At 33.2% G+C, this 23,398-nt stretch overlaps 1 protein-coding gene across 1 annotated transcript in view; it reads left to right on the forward strand.

Moving 5' to 3' along the window:
• The window catches only part of LOC123711916, a 236,161-nt gene that overhangs the window by 190,747 nt on the left and 22,016 nt on the right, over positions 1–23,398 (forward strand). The window contains exons 6-8 of the mRNA XM_045664779.1: positions 4,247–4,399; positions 8,462–8,578; positions 10,901–11,078. Of these exons, the coding sequence (XP_045520735.1) occupies positions 4,247–4,399; positions 8,462–8,578; positions 10,901–11,078 (448 nt within the window). The remainder of the gene's footprint in view (positions 1–4,246; positions 4,400–8,461; positions 8,579–10,900; positions 11,079–23,398) is intronic.

Raw genomic sequence — 23,398 nt, forward strand, 5'->3', positions numbered from 1 at the left:
TTTATATATGTAATATCTTTTGGCTTTCTGTATTGTCTAAGCGTTTTGTTTTATAATGTGTGTTAGCTGTAAGATTACTTATAATTAAATAAATATGTGCCTAGAATTTTTTTGACTACCATAAAATAGTAATAATAATAGTAAAATCTAAAACTGGGAGTGTAATATTTTTATTGTATTTTTAATTTTTGTAACATATACCATAGATATAGCATTATGTATGATATGGTGACCTTTAATATGGTTCATTATATATTTTTTATCTTATTATTATTATGTGTAGATGTATTGAACTTGTGAAGTAACATTTCCCGAGCCTGCAGTGTTTCTTGCCCGTCCTTCATAGAACAAAGCCTCCTCGATCGGATGGCGTAAATTTGACTTGCATAAGTGTACAAATTGAACCTTAATAAATGAATAACTTTTGGATTTTAATTGAATTAAAATAGTAAATATGACCGCTAAGATGTGTAGTAAATAATTCTAAGAACGAAAGTGCGAATCGAATATAGACAAGCCAGATATAAACGAGGCACGTTTAAGATAAAGTATGTGGGAAATAATGGAAATACGATTATATTTGGGGGCGCAAACGATGTCTCGTAACTGACACCGCGCGTTTTAACAGCGTTTATCTGAGCTTCCGTCTTGGCGTTAAGGCTTCTGTGATGTTGTTTGGTATTTCAACAATTCCAGATATTTTTATTTTATCCAATTTATGACGCCATAGATAAACGGAAACTGTAATTAACGATGGGATTCGATTGTCATTTTTTTATAAGGCTGTTTCGGAATCGGGTACGCTGTTTTATTTGATACAGCTCAAAGACACCAACATATCAAGAAGACGAGTGCATTGACGGCCTTTTAAGAAACGCTGGTTTCTTGAAGGATCCTAAGTTGTGTTGGTTCGGAATACTTTCGATGGGCAACTCGCTCCACATAATGTTGGCGACAAGAAGATATAGCTCAACTTGCAGACTCGGCGGATGAGCCGAGAATGAGAATTTGCTATAATATAATCTAATGACGCCCCAATTTAAATTACTGTTTAATATAACTCCTGTACGGACCGTATTCAAATCCGTAAAGATATTGTACAGCTGGCTAGCTGATAAATGTGTGGTTAAATTTATATGTATTCAATGTCAGGAGTATCCGTATATTATATGTAATGTATGTATGAGCAATCAGCACTAGATAACTAAAAATATGACAGGGTATGATGTAAGAACCTTACGGATCCCCAAGCTCTACAGACGTACCCGGACACATAAATAGTGAATATATAAATAACTGGTCTGGCCATAAATACATTTTACGTAAAAACATTATTTCAACTTTTTTTATTTTCAATTTGATACACTTCTGTCACGAGCCTTTTGTCACAATACACAGGTGAAAACTTATATATACATTTTAATAATATTACATTACATCATTTAAAAGAATGCATATTTTATTAGTTGCATAACTTATTTATATATCGTCAGCACCAAGAGACCTGAGGTAATAGATGGCCGGAGGATCAAAGGTTCAAGGTGATGGGATTATCTTAAAGCTTTCCGGCATGCTCACCACAATAATTAAGGGCTTGAAGTAGTCTTCGCCACTTTGAGAGGCAGCGAGAAATTAATGAAACTGAGCAATATTCAAAACGGATTTATTGTTCAAAGACATCTTTAATACTACTTACAGCTATTCACACACATAATATTATTCGTGTGAGATGTTGGTGTATCGCGCACCTTTAGCTGTGTAAATTAAGAACCACGCCATGTCAGCCGTTGGTCGATGTTCAAATGAAATCAGATATCATGCGCTGAATCTAAAATGATTCGAGAAATATTGATTGATTGTAATAAACAAATGCACTCGTACATATTTATTATAAACATAGCCGGCCAAATAAATTGGTGTATGGCAAGGAGTCAAACGTGTTGCCAGTATGTAAATTAAGACGCTTATTTCATATATTTTTATGATTTTCTTTTGTATTTTTTTAACTCTTTGATTATATATAATACCGACGATATATATGAAACCTTTACTTTCGGAGTGTTATTTACAAAGTAAACTACAAATTTTGAAAAAAGAATAAACATATTTTTTATTAGCTAGTTTTATGGATATCTTCTGGCATTTGACCGTTTTATTCTATTTACATGACATTTTATCACAAGACAGTTAACAATCCCGCAGTATTCATTAACTGAATGCTTGGACCAACTCACAATTCATCTGTCAACCCTCTTCCCCTGTCCAAAACTTACACTATGACCTTTTGTGACAAATCAACCTCAGAGTTAAGGCTTTAGTGATTTTAAATTGGTTTTGCCCACAGTCCCATTTGCATGTAAACGTTTGAATAATTAATTGCTAATAACAAAGATAATTGAAATCTAATTATATTTTGATAAGATTTGTGCATGACTATACTATTAAACGTGAATTAAAGTATTTTTTATTATCATTAATATGTCAACACGGTAGTATCGTTTACGTCAACGAATAGTTGATGAATTTGTGCAATTTTAAATTTGAGATATTATATTTTCTTGTATTATAAGGCATACAAATTGTTTTAGATTGTATATATAAATAAATAAATAGCTGCAGCTGAGTTTCATCATCGGACGTCGAGGTATAATACGAAATTCCCCCCGTATCACCTTGTCCGCCGTTCGACAACTGCGAGTTCTTTATGTTTTTGCCGTGCCACGCCATTACTATATAAAATTAGCTACCCACTGAAGTATTTTCGAAACAATTCGACTTAGGGTCATTCAAGAAAGGAAACAACCGCTAAACCGTTATGTACCGCCGGGGAGCATTTATGAATATAATACAATTATTTCCTTAGCAAAATACACATATGCTGTGGAACTTTAAATATCTAACGTTGATGTTTATATGTTTGACATAATACATTTACCCTTTTCTATTAATAACATAGATGACCCGACAATGGCCTGTCTTAACTAATAACAATAATTAATTCAAAAAAACAAATTCAAAAACTTGCCTTCTTTATCTTTATTTTGTCATTCGCTGAAAAGTAAAATTAAATTTTCTAATGTTCTGTTCTCCTTAAATTTTTCGTTCAGAAACCTCCAACGATAAACACATCCAAAAATAACCGAGATTTATTTTTATATTTATAGATTTTGTATAATCTGTATTTACCTAATTCAAATTTCATATTAAGAACTTTAACTTCACAATTTGCTCTGTGTCTGTATTAAAATTTGTTCTTAATTTGAAACTCTTCCGCTATATTAAATTGTGGACAAAGCGTATAATTCATCAACGTTAAATATTGAATAACTCACACTGACCATTCGGCTGTCATCCCTCATTTCCCCGCGTGGGCATTGGGGCATGTCCTGGACCTTTTGTGCATCTGGCAGTTTATTTGACAATATCTTCCCAGTCTGGGAGGAGGATAATCCATCTTGTCATTTTCTGATGTGGGTTTCCTATGAATTGAATTAATAAAAAAGTGCCAACTAGCTAACTTCAGAAATGTTTAAAATTATGAATTTTTTAATAGATTATGTGGCAAACGGGCAGGAGGTTCTCCGCACTCACTGCCAGTAAGCTCGCAAATGCGTTACCGGTTTTTGTTGAAAATAGACTTAACACAATACAAGCTTTTTTAACAATATAGAAAACTATATAATATTAATCATGAATGTTGTCTTTATTAAACATATGTGTATAGAATTAACTTAATCTCGACGCTTCCTAATATAATTATATTATATATTAATAGAAAAAGTATTAATAAAAAAAAGTTATAAAATAACGAAGAGACTCAAATAAGGTTTTGTTTAAGCATAGACAATAAAAAGTTATTGTAGATTCCGGTTTTTTAATTTTATGTAATTGTCATTTGAGCTTAGTTCTACGTGGGTTCTATATTCAAAAATAAATGATTGCTACGAGTCGATACTTTTATTTACATCAATCAATAACTTTTAAGCAACGTACGATTAGTATGAGAAAAATATAGCGAAATCTTTGCCCATGCGATTCTAAACCCTGCGGTCGTTCGCAATTAATTTCAGAATTTCTGTGTGCGCAGTTAAAACGAAATGTCTCAGGCACAGATATCTGATCGGCGTCCATCCGAAGAGTATCACTGTATAATTATGAATATAATATCAGATGAAATAAAATTATAATCTGTAATAAATTAATCCCTTATAGTTTCTGGATCTAATCGTTACCCATTTCGTTTCAGATTCAAGGCAAGCCAATAATCCAACAACGTATACTGCCCAGCCCGGCTGTGTCAATACCGATGGCTGGCCCCACCCACGCCCCCGGAGATGAAAACACCAACATCATATTCAGCCCGTGGAAGGCTTTTGGCCCCTTTGTTGATACTATACAGGTAAACCTTATGGATCGAGGATTTATTTAATGCAGTTCTTGTTACCATTAAAAAGGTTACTATAACAAGTAAGGTAACAAGTATCTGTTATTCGCATTAGGTATGCATAGGTGAAAACACTTCATTTTTGAATTATACCATTCGAAAATGAAACGCCGCAAACATGTTTTGGTAGTATGACTCACATGCTCTTTGGAAAATGACTTAAGCGAGCATTCGCTAACAAAATTTATGATTTCCGCCGCGCGTCTCCCTCCGCCCGCTCTAGTGAAACAAACGTATGCCTGAAATTTGCGTGAGATGAGACGGATGAAAAAAGAAAACGCCAAATTTAAATAACTCATAAGATACTTAATATTTAATAAAATCGCTAGTCTTTGTTTGCTCTTCGCAAAACAGGTTTTATTCAATCAAGGCAAGTATTATGATTCAATAAAAACAAAAATTAGACAAAAGTTAGATTCAGCCATGCAACTTTATTTCTATTAACTTCTAACTACTCATGTAGTTATTTGTTCTTCTTCTTTTTGAAACTTTTAATTTGTTTGCCTATCCATATAGGAATATGTACTTTTTGTTACCACTCAAAGTGGCTTTGTTGTGGAATGGACAATGTGGAATGAACCTACTTTAAAAACCAGTCTCCCAATACCTTCTTAACTGTAACCTTATTGTTTACTGCAAATGTATTGGAGAAAATAAAGAAACTATTATTATTTTAACTAAGCAAAACAGTAGGTTGTAATATTTAACCTTATTTAATTGACAAATTTACAACTTGTATATCACATAAAATTTATTTAATATCGAATTAATTTCTCATAATTAAAACGAATATGACGCTGTATTTAATACTGAACATTCAAAACTAATGTTGTCAAAGACATGATCAAACTTCAGCTCCGAAATTAATGCAAAATAGTTTTGATCAATATCGTTTGTAATTAAAACTTAATCAAAATTTCAACTCATAAATATCCTTACTAATTCACGTCAAACAATGAACCGCGAGTTTCGAGATTTTCTCCTAACAATTTCTCTAATTGGTTTTAGACATTGATTAATGGGCGTGCGCTTACAAACAAGACTATCGTTCACAATCATTACGCCATCTCCAACATAGTCATTACCGCTTCTATTATCTCCTAGTATCTATATTTTGTATGGACTCTGTAATGACTATAATTTCGACTATGATTATTATATATCGAACCAAAGGGCTACGCCTAAAATGACATATAAAAATCGCTATTATATTATATTTCTATACATCGCTTGCCTCGGGGAAAAAAGTCGTAAAGGACTATTACGACTGTTTCAATGTTTTATCGTTTTTGACATCCTTGGGTTATGTACACTTATTTTCAAAATTTGTGCAAAATATTTTATTTATAAATGATATGTGGTTGCCTTTATTATATGGTAGTTATTTGTCCACAATGTTATTCGTTTACCTAATTTAACTTTCCTGAAACAGATCGGAACAAAGATAAAGATAGTTTTAGTTTATATTTTAATTTATGAAATAATCATACAAACATCTCTGTTTCACCAATCATAATATTTCCGCGAAAAGAGCGTTAATAGATTATTACATTGTATTCATCCCTCAAAATGTGTGGTTGTAATGTACGGTTACTGTGTCATCCGTAATTATGTTTAAACAGTAAAACAATCGTAAAATCGCTTTAGCTCTCCAGTCTAATTAGATGAATTACTTGAACATTTAACTTGAAATATGTACGCTAAATATCTACAACAAAAAAATAGCTTTCATTTGATATTTGTATATGTAATGTACTTAGCAGGCTAGTAATAATAGCATTATTTTATTTTTCCGGAAAAAAAATTGAATTTGTTTTACGACAGTTTTCCCTGGGGCAAACGATATATGTGACAAAATATTGTGATAGAGCTATCTTTTTGATATATAGGTAGTAGCTTGCGTGCGACAGCCGTATTGGGTAATTAACACTCCGTATGGTGAAGGAAACCAGCAAGCCTTAGACCTAAAGATAGAGAGTAGTTACACAAGTGGCATGTCCGGGCTTTGCACGGCTAAACTTTTTTAACATTTCACATTCAAATATAGCCAGAAATAGTTAATAAAACTATCACCAAGCATTTTGATCGCCCCAGTTTTGGGTTTGATTGTTAAATGATACAAAAAATTCCTCTTGACAATATTAGTATGAAAATACAGAACTAGTTAATTTTGCACAAAAATATTCGCAATATAGTACTCTATAATTACTCTCAAACAGAATTTTAATAAGTTCGATCGCCATGGAATGTCGTGTTCAACGCGTCATGTTACAGTCTTTCGAAAATGTGATTAAAAATTTTAACTAAATTAAATTATTATTATTGGACGTATTGTCCTCCGATAATAATATTTTGACTGTGAATGAGTCTGGAGAGGGGGACAGTTAAAGTTCACCTGTCCAGGTTCCAGATCCATGGGGTCATGACCACAGTTTGGATTTAACTTAACTATTAAATCTACAAACCAAAACCGATTAATAACATTTCACTTTATATATAAAGTATTTATTGAAAGCGCAAAACAGTCAAATATTGTTTTAAAATGTTCGCGAATTTCACGATATACACGTTTTTCTCGAAAATATATTTTAGAAAAGTTGGCGAAAATAATTATAGTGTGATTATTTATTCATAATCAAATGTTATAATTTACACGCATAGAGTACTTTTTTTTAGAATTCCACAGTTTGTCTTTTGTCAACATAGCTTTTACACATTAAGAAAACACTTTTTAAACGGATTGAAGCTATATATTATTATTATATACTTATAATTTCAAGCGTTCGACACCTTACATAATTGGCCTGTCTTACATAGGGCAAACTTGACTCGACCATCTCCCCGAAGTGCGATGGTCGAGTCGAAGGAGGGAGTTGTGATTATAAAAGAGGTTGTGACACATGCGCACGGGCTTTTTCTTTGTACAAGTTTGAAGTTATACAGTTTACGTAAAATCAGTGAAGTAAATTATATTAAATTAAGTAATTATTGAAGTGTTTAATTTCCTACCCTAAGAACTAGATCCAACCAACTAACCGAAAGTACTTGCGAAAGAAAAAAGGTTCTTCCCAAGATGGGTACGCGAAGCCATTCAAATAAAAAAGCACCCCAATTTCAATAGAGAAGACGGCCTAAAATTATCAAACAGCTGGGATCCAATAATATCCAAATTAAAACCCCAAGACAAACAATCCGCGAAAATAGAGGACACCGTGAGTCATTTTTGCAAATACCCGTCATCTTTTATCGATATCAACTTCGGGGTAATATATATAGATAACACAACTCTCTCCACAGCTGTAATACTTTTGACACACAAACCTTTTGTCTTCAGTCACGTCGTGACCATGCACGCTGTAAAGCACGCGAAACGTCGGAAAAAAAAATTAATTAAAAATTATGTAAATAATTATAAGTTTATAATAATAATAATAACATAACTCAAATCCGTTTAAAAAGTGTTTTCTTAATTCCACAATTTATTAAGTAGCCATGACTAGAAGAAAAATGTAACGTCTCCCAGCACGGCCGAAGAAAGATTGGAGTTGCAACAAAAACGTATTCACACCGTCGGTACAAGTCATATAAAATATTCATTTCAACCGGCCCAATATCGAATCGGAACTTGAGTGATACGATAGGAAGAATATTTTTATTTTATTAAGAATATATTACCGGACCGGGGAGGGACTGAGATCGAACTGTGAACGGCATCATAGTGTGAATCGAGCCTTATGATTATTTTTAAAGACCTCATTTAACACATGCCTAAAACTTTAATTTGTGACCTAAAAAACGTGGTTCCACTCACCATAATTAAGTAATTGATTCAATACTTTATATTATTTGATTTATGTGTGTATTACTTTTAAATAAATTCACTTTATATTTACTTAACTAGTTGATAAGAATATCATTAATTCTTTGTATTTTGAAACACCAGTAGGAGGAACAGAGGCTACGTCTAGTCCTTATTTATTTCAAGTATATACCAAATGTAGTTTACTTGATTTTCAGGATGGAGAAGTTCTTCCAAGTCAAGATACAGTGATGTTCCCAACATCGAAACAAGATAGCCTTGATGAAGATGTAACTGACCCAATACCAACAAGTACGAGAGAGTCGTCAAATAAGGTGTGACTAAACCCTAATTGGCTATTAAATTAATCATCTAGGTTTAGATGTGTTTAGGTTTTGTATAAATATGATGGAACGATAATTATTGGAAGTGGCGGGAAAAGTAAAACCGCCTGGGACTAGTACGAAACTGAAGTATGTTCACCAAACCAATTCGACTTCGGGTTCATCGATACGAGCGTACTAAAGGCCGCCAACGCACTTGCAAGCTGGGCGTCCGTGGATGGTGGTATCATTTAACAACAGATGAGTCTCCTGCCCAAAATAACACTTTTTCAGAAAATTCATAGGTCATTATTTACTGCTTCATACGAAGACAATTGAAAAAAGTTTTTTTTTTTAATTTTAAAAGCAATTGAATATTAGTACGCATAAATATTTATTTGTTAGTTGTTCCGTTAGGATAATATTTATTAATTTTTCTAGCATGTAATCGAAAAACCATAGAAAATTCAAGTTTTGAGACATCCATATGTAGTTGTAGTTAGATTTATAACAATTGGTTTCAGTTGCTGATAGTAGGTAGGTGGTGATAGCCTCATGTGCTTGACACACCCCGTTTTCCTTCACGGTTCGATAGATTGATAAATGCGCAACTAGACAGAAAGTCGATTGGTGTCCATCAAACCTCTGAACTCAATGTAATATGTATAATAAAGCCAACACATTATGAACAAGGAAAATACAACAACACAGAAAGTAAAAATTGCAGGACCTTTGGGTTGATAACCTATTAATCTTATACCAATAAATAAACCGTTTCAATTTCCTCCTCGAAAACCATTAAGTTAATAAATTATAAAATTATGTTTTGTCAATACGCAAACTGGAAACTTATGCAAATTCAATATCCAACTATTGGAACTACGCAACGTGAACTTCAAAATAACAATAACACAGGTTGTTTGTGTTAAATAATATCTGGGCTTTCATTATTTGTACGAACATTTGAGTTTCAAGTTTCCGTTGGTCAATATTATTCAATAATATCTCTTCATTTATTCATATCGTTACATCTCTCAGTCTATCTACTGTATGTCTCTATTTCTCCACTGGTTTCTGTCAAGCGCCTGTAGAGTTACTACGTACTGACAGAGTTCATAATTATCTTACATAAATATTGACAAAAAATATCTTGTTTTATATGAGACCGAAGCTAATAAAATATGAATAAAAACAAAATCAAAGAACGTAATAAGATTTTAATAAATAATTGTTTCACTTTAGGCACGTACAGATAAAAACTTAATAAGACCAATGGATGGCCATATCGATTTTTTGTATACCAATAATATAAGAATTGACTAATTGATATAAATCATAATGTATATAACTTCTACGTAAAATTCCTATTTTGTGTGGCCATTATGAATTCGAATGTACCACCATAACATGTTTGTACCATATTCTTGCAAATAACTTATTATTATTAGTATAAACAATTGGAGATCTCTTAAGCGTCTTGTGAACCATGGAACTCTTCCAGCCATTTTAACGCTGATGAAATTACCTTCTTCTTCCAGGCAACCGTCATTTGGAAAAATAATTTATGATATACCACCATGATTTTCGGGCATTAACTCGGTCATCTTAGGTAATATATCAAATAAGTCTCGATAAATTAACTGCAACATTATAAAATTATTTGGGATAACTTATAATATCGACTTCAAGTAATTAATTGATGTGTCTTTGGTTGAAATTGGGTTTATAAGGGGCAGGATGCGTTACTAAGTATGCAGTAGCGGTAACAGTAGACGAGTAGTTGTAGTAGGAATACACGAAAGCTACTCTGCTCTGTTTATAGTGCGAGACACTGATGTCGAACCTGTAATACTATTAAAAATCTTGTGACGCTATATATTATACTGACACATGTGAGTAACTTCGTAAAATTAAAATCTCATAATTACTTAATATGGCTTAGGTACCGCTTATTATTATTTTATATAGAACTGGGGGCAAACCAGGAGGCTCATCTGATGCTAAGTGATACCGCTGCCTATGGACACTCTCAATGTCAGTGGGCTCGCGAGTGCGTTGCCAGCGTTTTAAAAGTAATTACGCTCTTTTCGTGAAAGAACCTAAGACGTATCGGTTCGGAAATACTTCAGCGGGCAGCTGGTTCCACATAGCGGTGGTCGGGTCAAAAACTGCGTTGAAAAACGCTCAGTTCTGATTCCTCCACTTAACATCAGGTGAGCCTTCTGCCCGTTTGCCCCGTTCTATAAGAAAAAGGAGTAGGGTTACAAAGTTTTAAATAAGGAATATTCGCCATTGAAACTTTAAAATCTTTACCTTGAATTTTTTGACTTACAGGTTGCCTCAATCAGCCAGCTGTCGTTCCTAGTGAGACCAGAGAGCTTTGAACGTGGCCAGTTAAGACTGACCTGTGTATCCACGGTTCACTCGGTATACAACGAGAGGGCTGAGTTGGTAATCAATGAAGAACGACCACAAATCGCCTCTGTGCTTGGCACGAGAGACCGCTGTTCTGGTAAGTAACTAGGAATAAAATGATTATATATTTTTCAAAACAAAACCTTTAAAACCGTTTATAGTAAAGAAGAGTCGATTTTGTTGGCTGTTCTCAGGTCATGCGTTAGAGAGTCTATGACATATATGTTGCTATACTAATGAATAGTTCTACTCTATACTTCAAATCATTTTGAAGGGAAGTCTAGTGACTATGACCTGCAATACGGCTACAATCACTGCGATAACGTCATACCCCAAAACGCGCTAACCCAGTTTGCAAATTGTCCAATTTAGCCTGGCACGGCCCGGTGGTTAGGCTGATCAATCCACCCTTAAGGTTGTTATTTTGGAGGAGCTTCTTTCATTCACTGATTGTAATTCTTGATAATATTCATTGCCTGTCAAAAGCGGCAGAGCCTCTTATTGGTGTGGCATTTTTATCGTCATATCGTGGCGGTGATTATGTTGTGTATGGAAATTATTATTTTATGATGTCTGAGTTCTTGTTAAAAAAGCGTCTTAATAACAAAATGTATCTCTGTGTCTAATAAAATATTAAGTTTTTAGTAAGAAACTGACTGCTGTTTCTGAGGTTTTTTTTACTCCTTGTAGCACTTTAACGCTATATTTTTAGTATGTGTTTATTGGTATTTCTACCATAAGCTAATACCACAATTCTTTATAAGAAATACTCAGGATTAATGCGGGCCCATATGGGACCGGCACCTGCGCATGCACAAATTACGTAATTTTCCGGTCATAGCGACAAATCGTCTGAGAAGTCAAAAGGTATGTAGGATATGGCCCGCGCGCCATCCTTCTACTCTAACAATATTTCCCTCCTTTTCACACAAAATGGCAACGTCTCTTGTAAAACTTGACAATGGGAACTATCCGTCATCTTTTTATTACATACAATATGTTGTCAAAACGAATAAACATTGTTTTGACCAAAGGGTTTAACAGTTTTTATTTAAAGTTAGCAAGTCGGAAAGGAAATAACTTATTTTTCATACCTATATTTTTATAATTAAACAACGTAGCTGGTTGCCGATGACAACAATAGTTTCCGATTTCGGTACCATATATACTTACTAGAACTCTTGCGGTGCCGTTCCAACTTAAATCAATCGCTGAAAGTGTTTCACTAATTTGAATAACCAGGTTTCCGTACCCAATATTATACCCATTATTACGAAAGTTTTCTAAATCAGTTATTAATTTATTCATTTACATAGATAATTATTAATCTTCCATTAGGGCATTCTGGACTGAGTTCCCCTGAGTCCCCATTGTCAATTAATTTCACACTAGGAACATCCCTTCCCTTGCGTCTATTATATTACATACGCTCTATTTATGAATTTCATTCTTCGTTAACTGCTTTATGCAGCATCAAGTCAGAAAATAGCAATACCTTTCAAAGAAAATACCTGTGAATAAAGCTAACAATGAAAATTGAATTGTTCATTATTGTGTCCCTTGAGGTTGTATTATTTGTCGACATAATAAATTCGTCTATACCTTATAAACTTTCGATTTTATGTGAACTTAAATATGCTATTTTTTAAAATAGCCTGAAATATATCATATTTCTCGACAACTGTTCTAACAGAAAGTTAAATTCGCATTTATACTATTACTACCTCAACACTCATAAAGCAAATGTAACAATTATGAGCGAATATTATATTATTTACGTAAGTCGGCTTTCGTCGTGAATTTCGTCGCTCACAATACAACCTTATTTGTGAGGGTTGATAGAAAGACCTCTCAATTATATTCTAGAGACTATTATGGAGTTTCCTCATTCGTTTTTCACTAATTGATGTGACTGTGACAACCTTGGCCCTTATAATCTAGTCAAATTTATTAATAGATGTATTAATAGCATTTTTAGCCTAATGGTTCTAATGTATGGCTCTCATCCCTGTAGACATCGTGTGTCTTTTGATCGTAGGTCCGATCCGCGACTGTGCACCAGCAGACTTTCTGCCAATGTGCGCATTTAGCACTCGCTCGTACGGTGAACGAAACATCGTTAGGGAACCGGCATGCCACCCAAAAAATTGGTGTGTGTTCGGCACAAATGTAACTTCAAGTTTGAGGATTGCCTAACAATGATTTACATTATAAAGAATTGCCGCTATTAGAGTAGAAAATATTAGAAGTTGAGTTTATATTTTTCCTCATAAAAATTAATTTAGAAGCAGAGAATTTTTATATTTACATGTAAACATTGCCTTTGAATCGCTGAAAGTAAACCAATTCCACTCTACAATTCAAACATTTGCGCTACTGACTTGCAGTGCAATTTACCTTGAGAAGTTTTGGGTTGAAATGCAACTTGGCAACTAAATAAATATAAAGAAAAATCTCTAACCGCCACGGACGCTGAAGGGGAATTATCTATATATTCCAAATCGGTAATTTGCGAAGCAAAGTGCTTCACGATTTATATACGCATATAATGTATATTAGGATTTGTTAATTCTTTTTGACTGAATGTTTTATAAATTGCAAAATTAAATATGGGCCAATTCGATTTCAATATAGTTAAATCCCATTTAAAACTGTTTTGTATTTATTACAATCAATCGTGCGTATTCCGTACTTGCATTCGCTTTATATAGTAATATTCTAATCAGAAGAACCTAACCGAAAGAATTCTGCATAACTGCTATTGATTTGAGACCAGATAAGAAGATATTTGTTTTGGATTTAACCTTTATGACATGTCTATATCAGTGAAAGATATTTCATTCTGATTTTATGACGCGTTTGTATTTCACTTAATGAAAGTGTATTATAGTTTGACAATATTGAACAAGTTCACATTCTTTTTTTATAGAACAGTTGGCAGATTCATCGGGTATCATACCTATATACTCTCTCAATGCTCGCGCGTTCTTGAAGTCGATTTGGCTTTATTATGACTATTTATATGTAATGACATAATTAACAATCATTAAAATAATAAATGGTTTCAATTGAGAAAAGTAAACGTTAGGATCCTTTGATGTATACAATATACGTATAAAATCAGCATTTTCTGTTGACAAAAAAAACCAAAACAACAATCTAATCATTCATATTTATTCACATTCGGCTACACGTGTTTGCCTCTAAATATTCCGGGCGAGTGAACAAAGGTAATGTTTAGTGTATGTAGACGATGTTTGTTCAGCATTGCATCGAGTAAATACATTGTGAATGTGCCCAGCTTCCTGCCCTTTGACATTTCGGCTTACGTTTAGTGTCAAATTGGAACAAGCGTGTGATTGTTTCATCAGTCTATGTTAATTCCTTGTCAGGGTGCTATTGTCTTAATAATTTAGCTGCGCAACATGTGACCAACAAACTTAAGTGTGATGTTGTGATTGGTGATCAAGATCTTTATGGTTTGGGTAAGAAAGATATACTGACATTATATTGATCACTATACAGACTGGCATACGTCAAATTATTATTATTACGAATTTATTGCACATTCGTGTTAGTGTTAGAACATCTGACAACTAGATTGACAATGCTCATGATGAACGGGAATTTAAATTAGTTATATCAATAGCGCAAAATTCAGTTGATTTAACCAAACCTTTATTTTGTCGCTTAATAACACAATCTCCGATTTAAGTTTCTTATTTTTTTCCTTCAATTCCGGCAGGTTTTCGCTTAAACTGTTTGTAACCGCTTTCGTTGCGTTACACTTACACTGTCAGTTAATATTCTTGTCTATTCTTCCAATATTTCGGACAGCTTTTGATATATTGATTCTATAAATCAATCCATTTCTTTTTAGTCCATACTTTGGGTTGTCATTTCTATATTTGTGTCTCTGTCGATTATACGTATATGTAGTCAAAGTAGTAGTTATGTTCACTATGTTAAGTTTTTATTCCATTGTACTTAAAGTACTTTTGAAACATTTTACGTACATTCAATTAGCCATTTTTGATTTATAATGATCATATACAGTCAAAAAGTTTACAACAAGCAACATCGTTTAGAACATACCAGTTATATTGTCCAAAATCAAAGGTCCCGGCGGGTAATTATGTACTTAATAACATCGTCATCGGCTATTACGACTAACGGTTTTTACGACCAAATATGAATAGTCTCTTCGATGTCGTTATAACAGATATATCAATTTAAAAAAAAACTGTTTTCTATAAACATATGATACAAAATTATATTTTTATATGACGGCAAGGCCCATTGTCGAATCATCCCATCCATCTTGTTGGGCCGATTAAAAAGACTTTCACGTGTTTGCGTCCTACAAGATATGTAGTACAATTTTCTACCGCCACACTACATAATTATTAATGCATACATTTTGTACCTCAAGTTATACACGGTTGCCTCAATATGCACGAAACAGCTAACGGGGAGCGTCTCCAAGCCGCTTGTTTGGTCCGAACTATTGCGAGTGCTTTAAACAATTTAATTAGTACTCAACTCCGACACCAACTCAACGCAACTTTGTTTAATGCGCTTTAGAAATATTATATCATGCGGGCTTGCATTGTTTGATGCACAACTTTCTCATAGTTTGTCTTAGGTTTACCCAATCTAGGTGCTTCTGTGTTAAGTCAACGGATTACCTTATGTGGTTCGTAAAATTATATCATTTTATCTATTAATGAATGAAGGCAAAAACAAAAATATAATATATTTTTTGCGACTGAGGCGCAAGCTGGCTGCTGTGGTCTCTGACAGAATGACCAGCGCTGTGGAACTGTCTACTCCACAGCATAATGCTGAGCCAGGGCCAATTACAACCACAGCACACACACTTAAAATGTACCCTGTTCTTTAAAAAAAAATTGTTATCTCTCATTCTTTTTTTTATCTTTGAATATTGTTATAGTATGTGTTTCTGTGTGTGTGTGTTTTGTTATAAATGTTATGTCTATGTCATTCAAGTATGATTCATATGGAAGGAAAGATATGTAGTATTTATCTAACTTTAAGTTATTAGCGACAACATATATATATTTTTATTTGAACTTCATAACCGTTCAAAATGCGATATACATGGATATGAGTAAATATTTAGATTTTAGTACGCGTTTTAACTTTACTTAGTGAAAGTGTGTGTGACAGATAGACGATTTGAAAGAAGTATCTATTTTTTTTTAAACAGGGGCCAAAGGGGTAGAAGGCACATCTGGTACTAAATGATATTCATGGACTCTCTCAATGCCGCCTTTTAAGTATTGGTACGCTCTTTTCTTGAACGACCATAATTAAAATATAGAGTTATTAAAGTAGTCTAATTATTTGAATATGGGCCTTAGATTTCTATATATGTTTCATGATTTGATTTGCTTTATATCAAACTCCTGCGCCTGGCCATCGACTTTCTAAGGCAAGCCGGTTTCCTCACGACGATTTCCCTTACCGTTCAAGCGAATGTTAAATGCGCACATAGATAGAAATTCTATTGGTGCAAAGGGAGACAGTATCTACGACATCAGGGATAAGCCACTAAGCGAACTCTAAATAGCTTTTAATTCTAAATAGCAAAATTAAAAAAAGAGACCCAGTCATAAGCTCAGGCTTACCTACAAGGGATAAGCTCACCGCTTTTCAGGGATGCTATTAGAAAGCTGTCACACAAAGCAAATGGTTATATAAGTGTATTATGTTATTAATTTAGATGTCGATAAGTTTGGTTGTAATATTTTTTAGCTTTAAAGATATATACCATATATGTTATCTCCGTGGGTAGAGTATCTTATAATAATTAGGTTAGACTTAAATTACTTATTAGTCTTAAGTTAGGCTAAATATTAATGATATCTCAGTGCAGAGATAAGTTTAAAAAAAAATAATGTGATATGAATATAATCTATTTGTAGGAGATACATCGTTACTCGATCGTTAATGACAACGTCATTATTGAGTTTGGTAGGCGTTATGTGGGTATAATGTGTCACAAAAGACACGAATAATTATCATACAATAATTAATGTAGATTGATTCCTTTAACACTAAAAATAACTCTTGTTTATGTTACAACGAGCGTTATAAATTAAATTGTAGCATTAGGTTCACCAATCTCATAATCACAATCTATTAAACCTCAGTCCAACTTCTCATCACCGAAGTGATCAAACTCAAAATAACTATAGGATTCTAAATTTACAATTACTAACAGAATCTAACTGAATACTCCAACAGTACTGTCCAGTGTCTCGAGGTCTCTGTCAGTGTCACTGTCACTGTCAAAAGCACAGATTCACTCGAACCCACTAAGAGCATTTGCTCTGCTCTGATTGTTCGCAACAATATTCGTACTTTTATTCAATAAGTATTGATTCTAAACTATGAAACAATTAAATAATAACATAGCACAATAAATTATGATTATTAAAAGTAATAGAATAAATTTCAATAGTTAAGCGTAGCAACAACAAAAATCAACGTTTGATTGTTTCATTCATAACATTTCCTGATATTTATCTGTTTTACCATTACGCCTTATTCCCATCACTGTATAAGTACATATAATAGTACTGTTTAATTGAGTTAAGGAATTAATATTATGGACACTATCTGGTCAATATATTCTTGAAGCCTTGTGTTTTATGTACAAAAACATACAAGCGATTTTAAAACAAATAGTGACTTTCACCAGTATAATTCTCGAAAGAGAACTGATCTGACCAGGCTCTAGAAGATAAACCATTCCTTATATAAAAATTGTATTCGTTTATACAACAAACTCCTAAGTGAAATTAGAGAATTATTACTAAATAAATTCAAAGTCTTCGGTAAACGTAAATTAATCAATAAAGTTTTTTTATAAATTTGACAAATATTGAAATGATACTAGTCCTTGGGATGGATTTGTCCCAAATAATTCGAGAATAATTTGAAATTAAAATTAGTTTTAGGAGAGTTTTATAACTTTCGTCACTCGAAAATGAATATATATAAATACGTTTATGTAATTTCTATAAAAATCAAACATTCCCTAGCTGTGTAGCTTTTGAGTGGTAAACATTATAAAAGCAAAATCAAGCTAAAGCAAAAAGTCTAAAATTATGTACTCCATCAAATCATAGTCATTGTACAGTCCATACGAAATATTATGTATGCGAAATATGCCACGAAATACATTATAATTATTGGAAAACATTTAAAATTAATTTTAATACTAGATACTAGAAATGTTACGCAATGAATATCATTGAAACCAGTTAAAGCAAAGACAACCGAATGTGAATTCTGTGTACACATTGCGATTCTGGTCAAACGCTGCTCACTAGCTCGGAATGTTTAGAGGTGACGGACTAATAGTATCAGTTTTGCATTGCTGACTCTGGAATTCAATTTAACATGCTTATATAAGCACCAGTAGTACTCTGAAGAGTTTCCTATAGCTGTAATATAATCGTTTTAAAAATATAAATATTTTTTTACATATCTATGAACAAAACATTTGGAGAAATGTTTTTATTGTTTTCTTATACAGTATTTGCAATTTTCTTAACCTACATAGTAATAATATAAATAATTAAAATTTAATAAATTTGGTCCCTGTGGTCTTTAACACTGGCAGCATTTCCTCACTGCGATACTTATTCGTTGAGCGATGAAAGCATCAGCTCTGGTAACCGGTATTATCTACCAGTCGCCAACCTAAATCTTTAATTAGCGCCTGTGCACTTGAACCCCGCGGCCCAAGAGTCTCTTCTCCAATGGAAATAAAATCAAAGTTGGAGGCAAGACTCTTATATTTAAGCCGTTTCTTAATTTCCGCATGCTCTGTTGTCACCCCAGCTTTTTTGCTTGTCCGAGTGAGGTGAGAACGGACGTGAACGGACGGACAAGTAGCTTTATAATTTTAGTTAGTTATTTGGGATGAATTGGGCTAAACCTTTATAACAAATAGTTTCTTAACTGTGTATTCCTTTCCTTAAAAAAAGGATTTGGCGAACAAGGTTTTTCACTTAATCCAGATTAGGGATACTATAAAGTGCAAAATAATGAATTAATTGCGGAAGTTTACGCGAAAAGTTGAAAAAACGGTACGACTAAATATTCATTATGGGAATTATCGCGTTTTGCACCCGGAATTTTACTCAAGACGAAATATTTTTTTTTCTGTTTAGTGCTGAACGATAGCGTGTCGATGCTCTTTTATTTTTAATCGTTTGAGAAACACATAGTACGGGCTGTCAGGTATAACTTGGCGTTCTATTAGCGATGGCTGCTATACTTAATATTACCAAATTGTATTATATTTAGCAAACTCCCTTGAAATAGTTTTTTTAAAAGGTTATGTTTGTTGAAACACTAAATGACGCTACATTTTGAGAATTGACATATATTGATATTTTGCGAATGCTTGGCGGACACATGCCACTTCTTCAACACAAAGAGTTCGTCGTGATATTGCGGGCTATACGATTGTGAGGAATTTGCATGGATCTGGTTAACGCTCAGTTTCTTAAGTTCTTAATTTTCATACATGTATATATATGTATATCCTTTCTATAACATACTTTTACCTGTATCAAGTATGATGACTATATATAAGTTTTAAAAATAATACATAGCTTTAATCCGTTCAAAAAGTGTTTATCTTTATGTGTAAAAGCTATTTTAACAAAAGACAATACTAAAATACAACAAATTTACTTATCAGACTCTTGTTATCTCCACTCCATTATATCCCTAATTTCACAGGATCTCATCTATTAATATTAATTTTCACCCGAAACATAAAAGCTAGACACATACCTGCAGATGGACCATGATAACGTCCCACTTGAAGTCCAATGACAGTTCTCTTTCCGCACAGATTAGAGCAGTGTTAGTCTAGATTAAGCCAGCTCAAGAGTGTGCGTTCAAACCCACTACAAATTCATATGGGTATACTTGAAAGTAAACATCCACGTAAGATCCAAAAAGGGCTGATTAATACATCTTATTGCTTGAAAATGAAAATGAAACAGTTTTCAGTAATACAATATTATTCAATCTTTATCGATACTCGTGCGCGCCTAGTCCATTAACGCCATTACGCTAATGGTCGCGAGTACAACGCCCACTAAATTACAAAACAAAGGTTTTTATGTTTTCTCCTCCCTTTTCCTTTTTATTGTCAAGAACTTGTAGGCTGACTTAACTCAAGGTCATGATTGAGATGAGTGTCTTATTATGAAAATTAAGTAATTTTAGTTTGTTCCTGTTTAGTTTTGTCTTAATAAATGTGTAATACATGTATTTTCGTACTACTTGCCTATCTTATGTAATTTAATACATTTTTATATTTTTCTTTACTCGCTAGATCGCTCGAAAGCGATAAGGCCGCCAGTTGCCCTCTTTTTGATTTAATTATGTTCATAAAATAGCTAACAAACACATTACACATAAATCATGAAAACGCAAAATACACTTCTAAAAATACCTGAATTGTGAAACGCCGCGTATAACCTCGCATTGTATCTAAAACATTATATTTTTCTTTTTACGTGTACGAGGCGTGAACGCGTCCAACCGTTATTGTTTTCTTTTCGACCGAGAATTGTAATGTTATTTATTTTAATTTTAAACAACCTTCCCTTATAAATATTTTTGAAGGAATCCATGCGATGAAGCTTTAAGATAGACATAATAAAAATATTTGTGTACGGAATTTTAGGCGCTTTGGAAACTGGAAGTCTCTTATTTTGACGTACAAACAATTTAAGTCATTTTTATTAAATATAGACACGTAGAAGCTCATAACGAATTCGTTACTTATATTTTCGTAAAACAATTTCTTTACTTTTATAATTAAACTTCAATGTAACATACAATTTACAAGAGAGAAACCAATAGCTATTTGTCGAGATTTTAAAAAACATTTCAGATTATTTACAAATATTTACAAATCGTTATTTATAATGATATTAAGGCTTTAAAAATTCAAACAAAACATTAGTAATTTAGAAAAACCCGCGAAACGCTTATTTATGCAAGATGGCGTCGCACCATTTCATGTAACGTATCATTCCTATAACCACGTAAACGTCATGTTTTTTTTTGCATTGTCATTATTTACAAGCGCTCTACGTTGCTCTCTGTGACTAACGTGATACAGAGTAACGCAATTTATTTACTTTTATAATTAAACTTAAATGTAACATACAATTTACAAGAGAGAAATAATTACCTATTTGACAAGATTTTAAAAAAACATTTCAGATTATTTACAAATATTTAAAAATTGTTATTTATAATGATGTTAAGGCTTTAAAAATTCAAACAAAACATTCGTAATTTAGAAAAACCCGCGAAACGCTTATTTATGCAAGATGGCGTCGCACCATTTCATGTGACGTATCATTCCTATAATCACGTAAACGTCAAGGTTTTTGTGCATTGTCATTATTTACAAGTACTACGTTGCTCTCGGTGACTGACGAGATACAGAATAACTATTGATGTTTTCATAAATTAATGTTTATTTCACTTATAACGATTATTAAAGTCACTCTTTAATGCGTTATTGCTATATGTTTTTTTATATACGTACTTCTTTCATTTATGAACGCACGGAATAAGACAATTTGTATTAAAATAATCCTAAAACTATTATATGTTATTACTGTTATATTAGTTAGTTTTCAAAACTATCTACAGAAATAAGGTAGGTAATATAACAATTCCTTCGCAGTTATAAACGTTTATTCCTAAAAGTAGGTTACTGTATGAAGAATAATTAGGTTAAGTTTCATAAAACGTATAGCGCTTCAAACTGACTAACTCAAACATCCGAGACTATCTTCATACATTTTTCCGCTGCGCGCGAAACACTTGAAGTAATTAGCTCTTAAAGTCTAATTTTACGGATTAATATACCCTACTTACACTCACAGTTACCAGATTAATGTTTGCAATTACCAAAAATATGAGTGAAACTGATAATATTCAGAACTTGGTCTCAAGAAACGGCTGAAGATTGGATTTTTTATATGCAACTTTCATTTCGATTCACCTGATTCAACTACACCCCCTATCGACACGGCCAGAAGGCTGAGGAGTTCGTTTCTAGCCTTTCAGAATGTGACACTCAGTTATGAAGACATTATTAGATATTGACTAGCTATGCCCTATACGGTCTAAAAACTTCCTCGATATTCACGTATCTATATTATAGCAGTGCGGTTGTTGTTTTTGAGTAGCTAGTGAGCTCATTCCTGGCTCATTCTTGAGGTCATAGGTCCGTACCCCGGCTGTATACTGATATATGAGCATGTAACACTCGCTACTGAGATGAAGAAAAACATAGACAGGAAACCGGCATGAACCGATCTACAAAATCGACAACGCGTGACAGACACCAAAGGCTTATTATCTACATGACTATTAGAGAAATGAAATGATCACGAAACAGATACACAATTCAGCCCCAGCCTAAAAAAAATTAGGCATTAGTAGTAGACACTGGTTTATTTTTGCTACATTGTTTAAAATCGTATCCATCTTGTGGGGTATGGAACAGTCATTGTTATTCTGAAAGTGAATAATAAGTGAACATAAATATAAAAATACATAGACGCTTTTTGGCGTGCCAAACCTCTTCATTAAACCAGCTGCCAATCGAAGTAAATCCTGACCGATACGACTCAGGAGTACTAAGTCATAAAAAATTGAGCTTAAAATTACCCTCAAAGGGCATCAAATCATCAAGACTTCCGTAATCCCCCTTGAGTGCTGGTGTCTTCGGGCGGAGACTAGCTATCTAAAGTGCCTAATCGCTTGTTCCATTAAAAAAGACAATTGAGCCATAGGTATATCGGTATAAATGAGAAGTGTATTAGTGGTTATGGCACTTAATTTTTGGTCACCCACTAGTAAATCTGTCAAGAATGTTGTATGAAAATAATAGTCTATATTTAATTGTTCTCGTTACCATTAATTTTCACGTCACAATTGATATGGGTCAGTAAAACGCAATAGGCAATCGATATTCAAATTCACATCATTATCGCCCAAATTAACGTTCAATGTAACGGGCATTGACAACGGGACAGTAAACGGTCCCACCTGACACAAGCAATCGAAGCGTTATAAGGGTCACCACAAATAAGGAATGACAATTAACATCCACAGGTTAACAACTTATGTTTCCTGGGACTTTATAGTTCTTGAATTGTTTTAAGGTGTGTGTAATGTGTTCAAAACACAGAACATAAGAAGCTTAAATTATACTGTATTCCAAATTCAAATATAATATTGTTTAATAGTGACGGCCGCTTCGCTTCAGACTAGTCTTATATATTTTGTCTCTAGAAAATTCTAGTCTCGTGGAACAAAGCAATGTAGCTAATT

Source organism: Pieris brassicae, chromosome 7 (assembly GCF_905147105.1).
Source record: "Pieris brassicae chromosome 7, ilPieBrab1.1, whole genome shotgun sequence".
In the NCBI taxonomy this organism is placed as follows: domain Eukaryota; kingdom Metazoa; phylum Arthropoda; class Insecta; order Lepidoptera; family Pieridae; genus Pieris; species Pieris brassicae.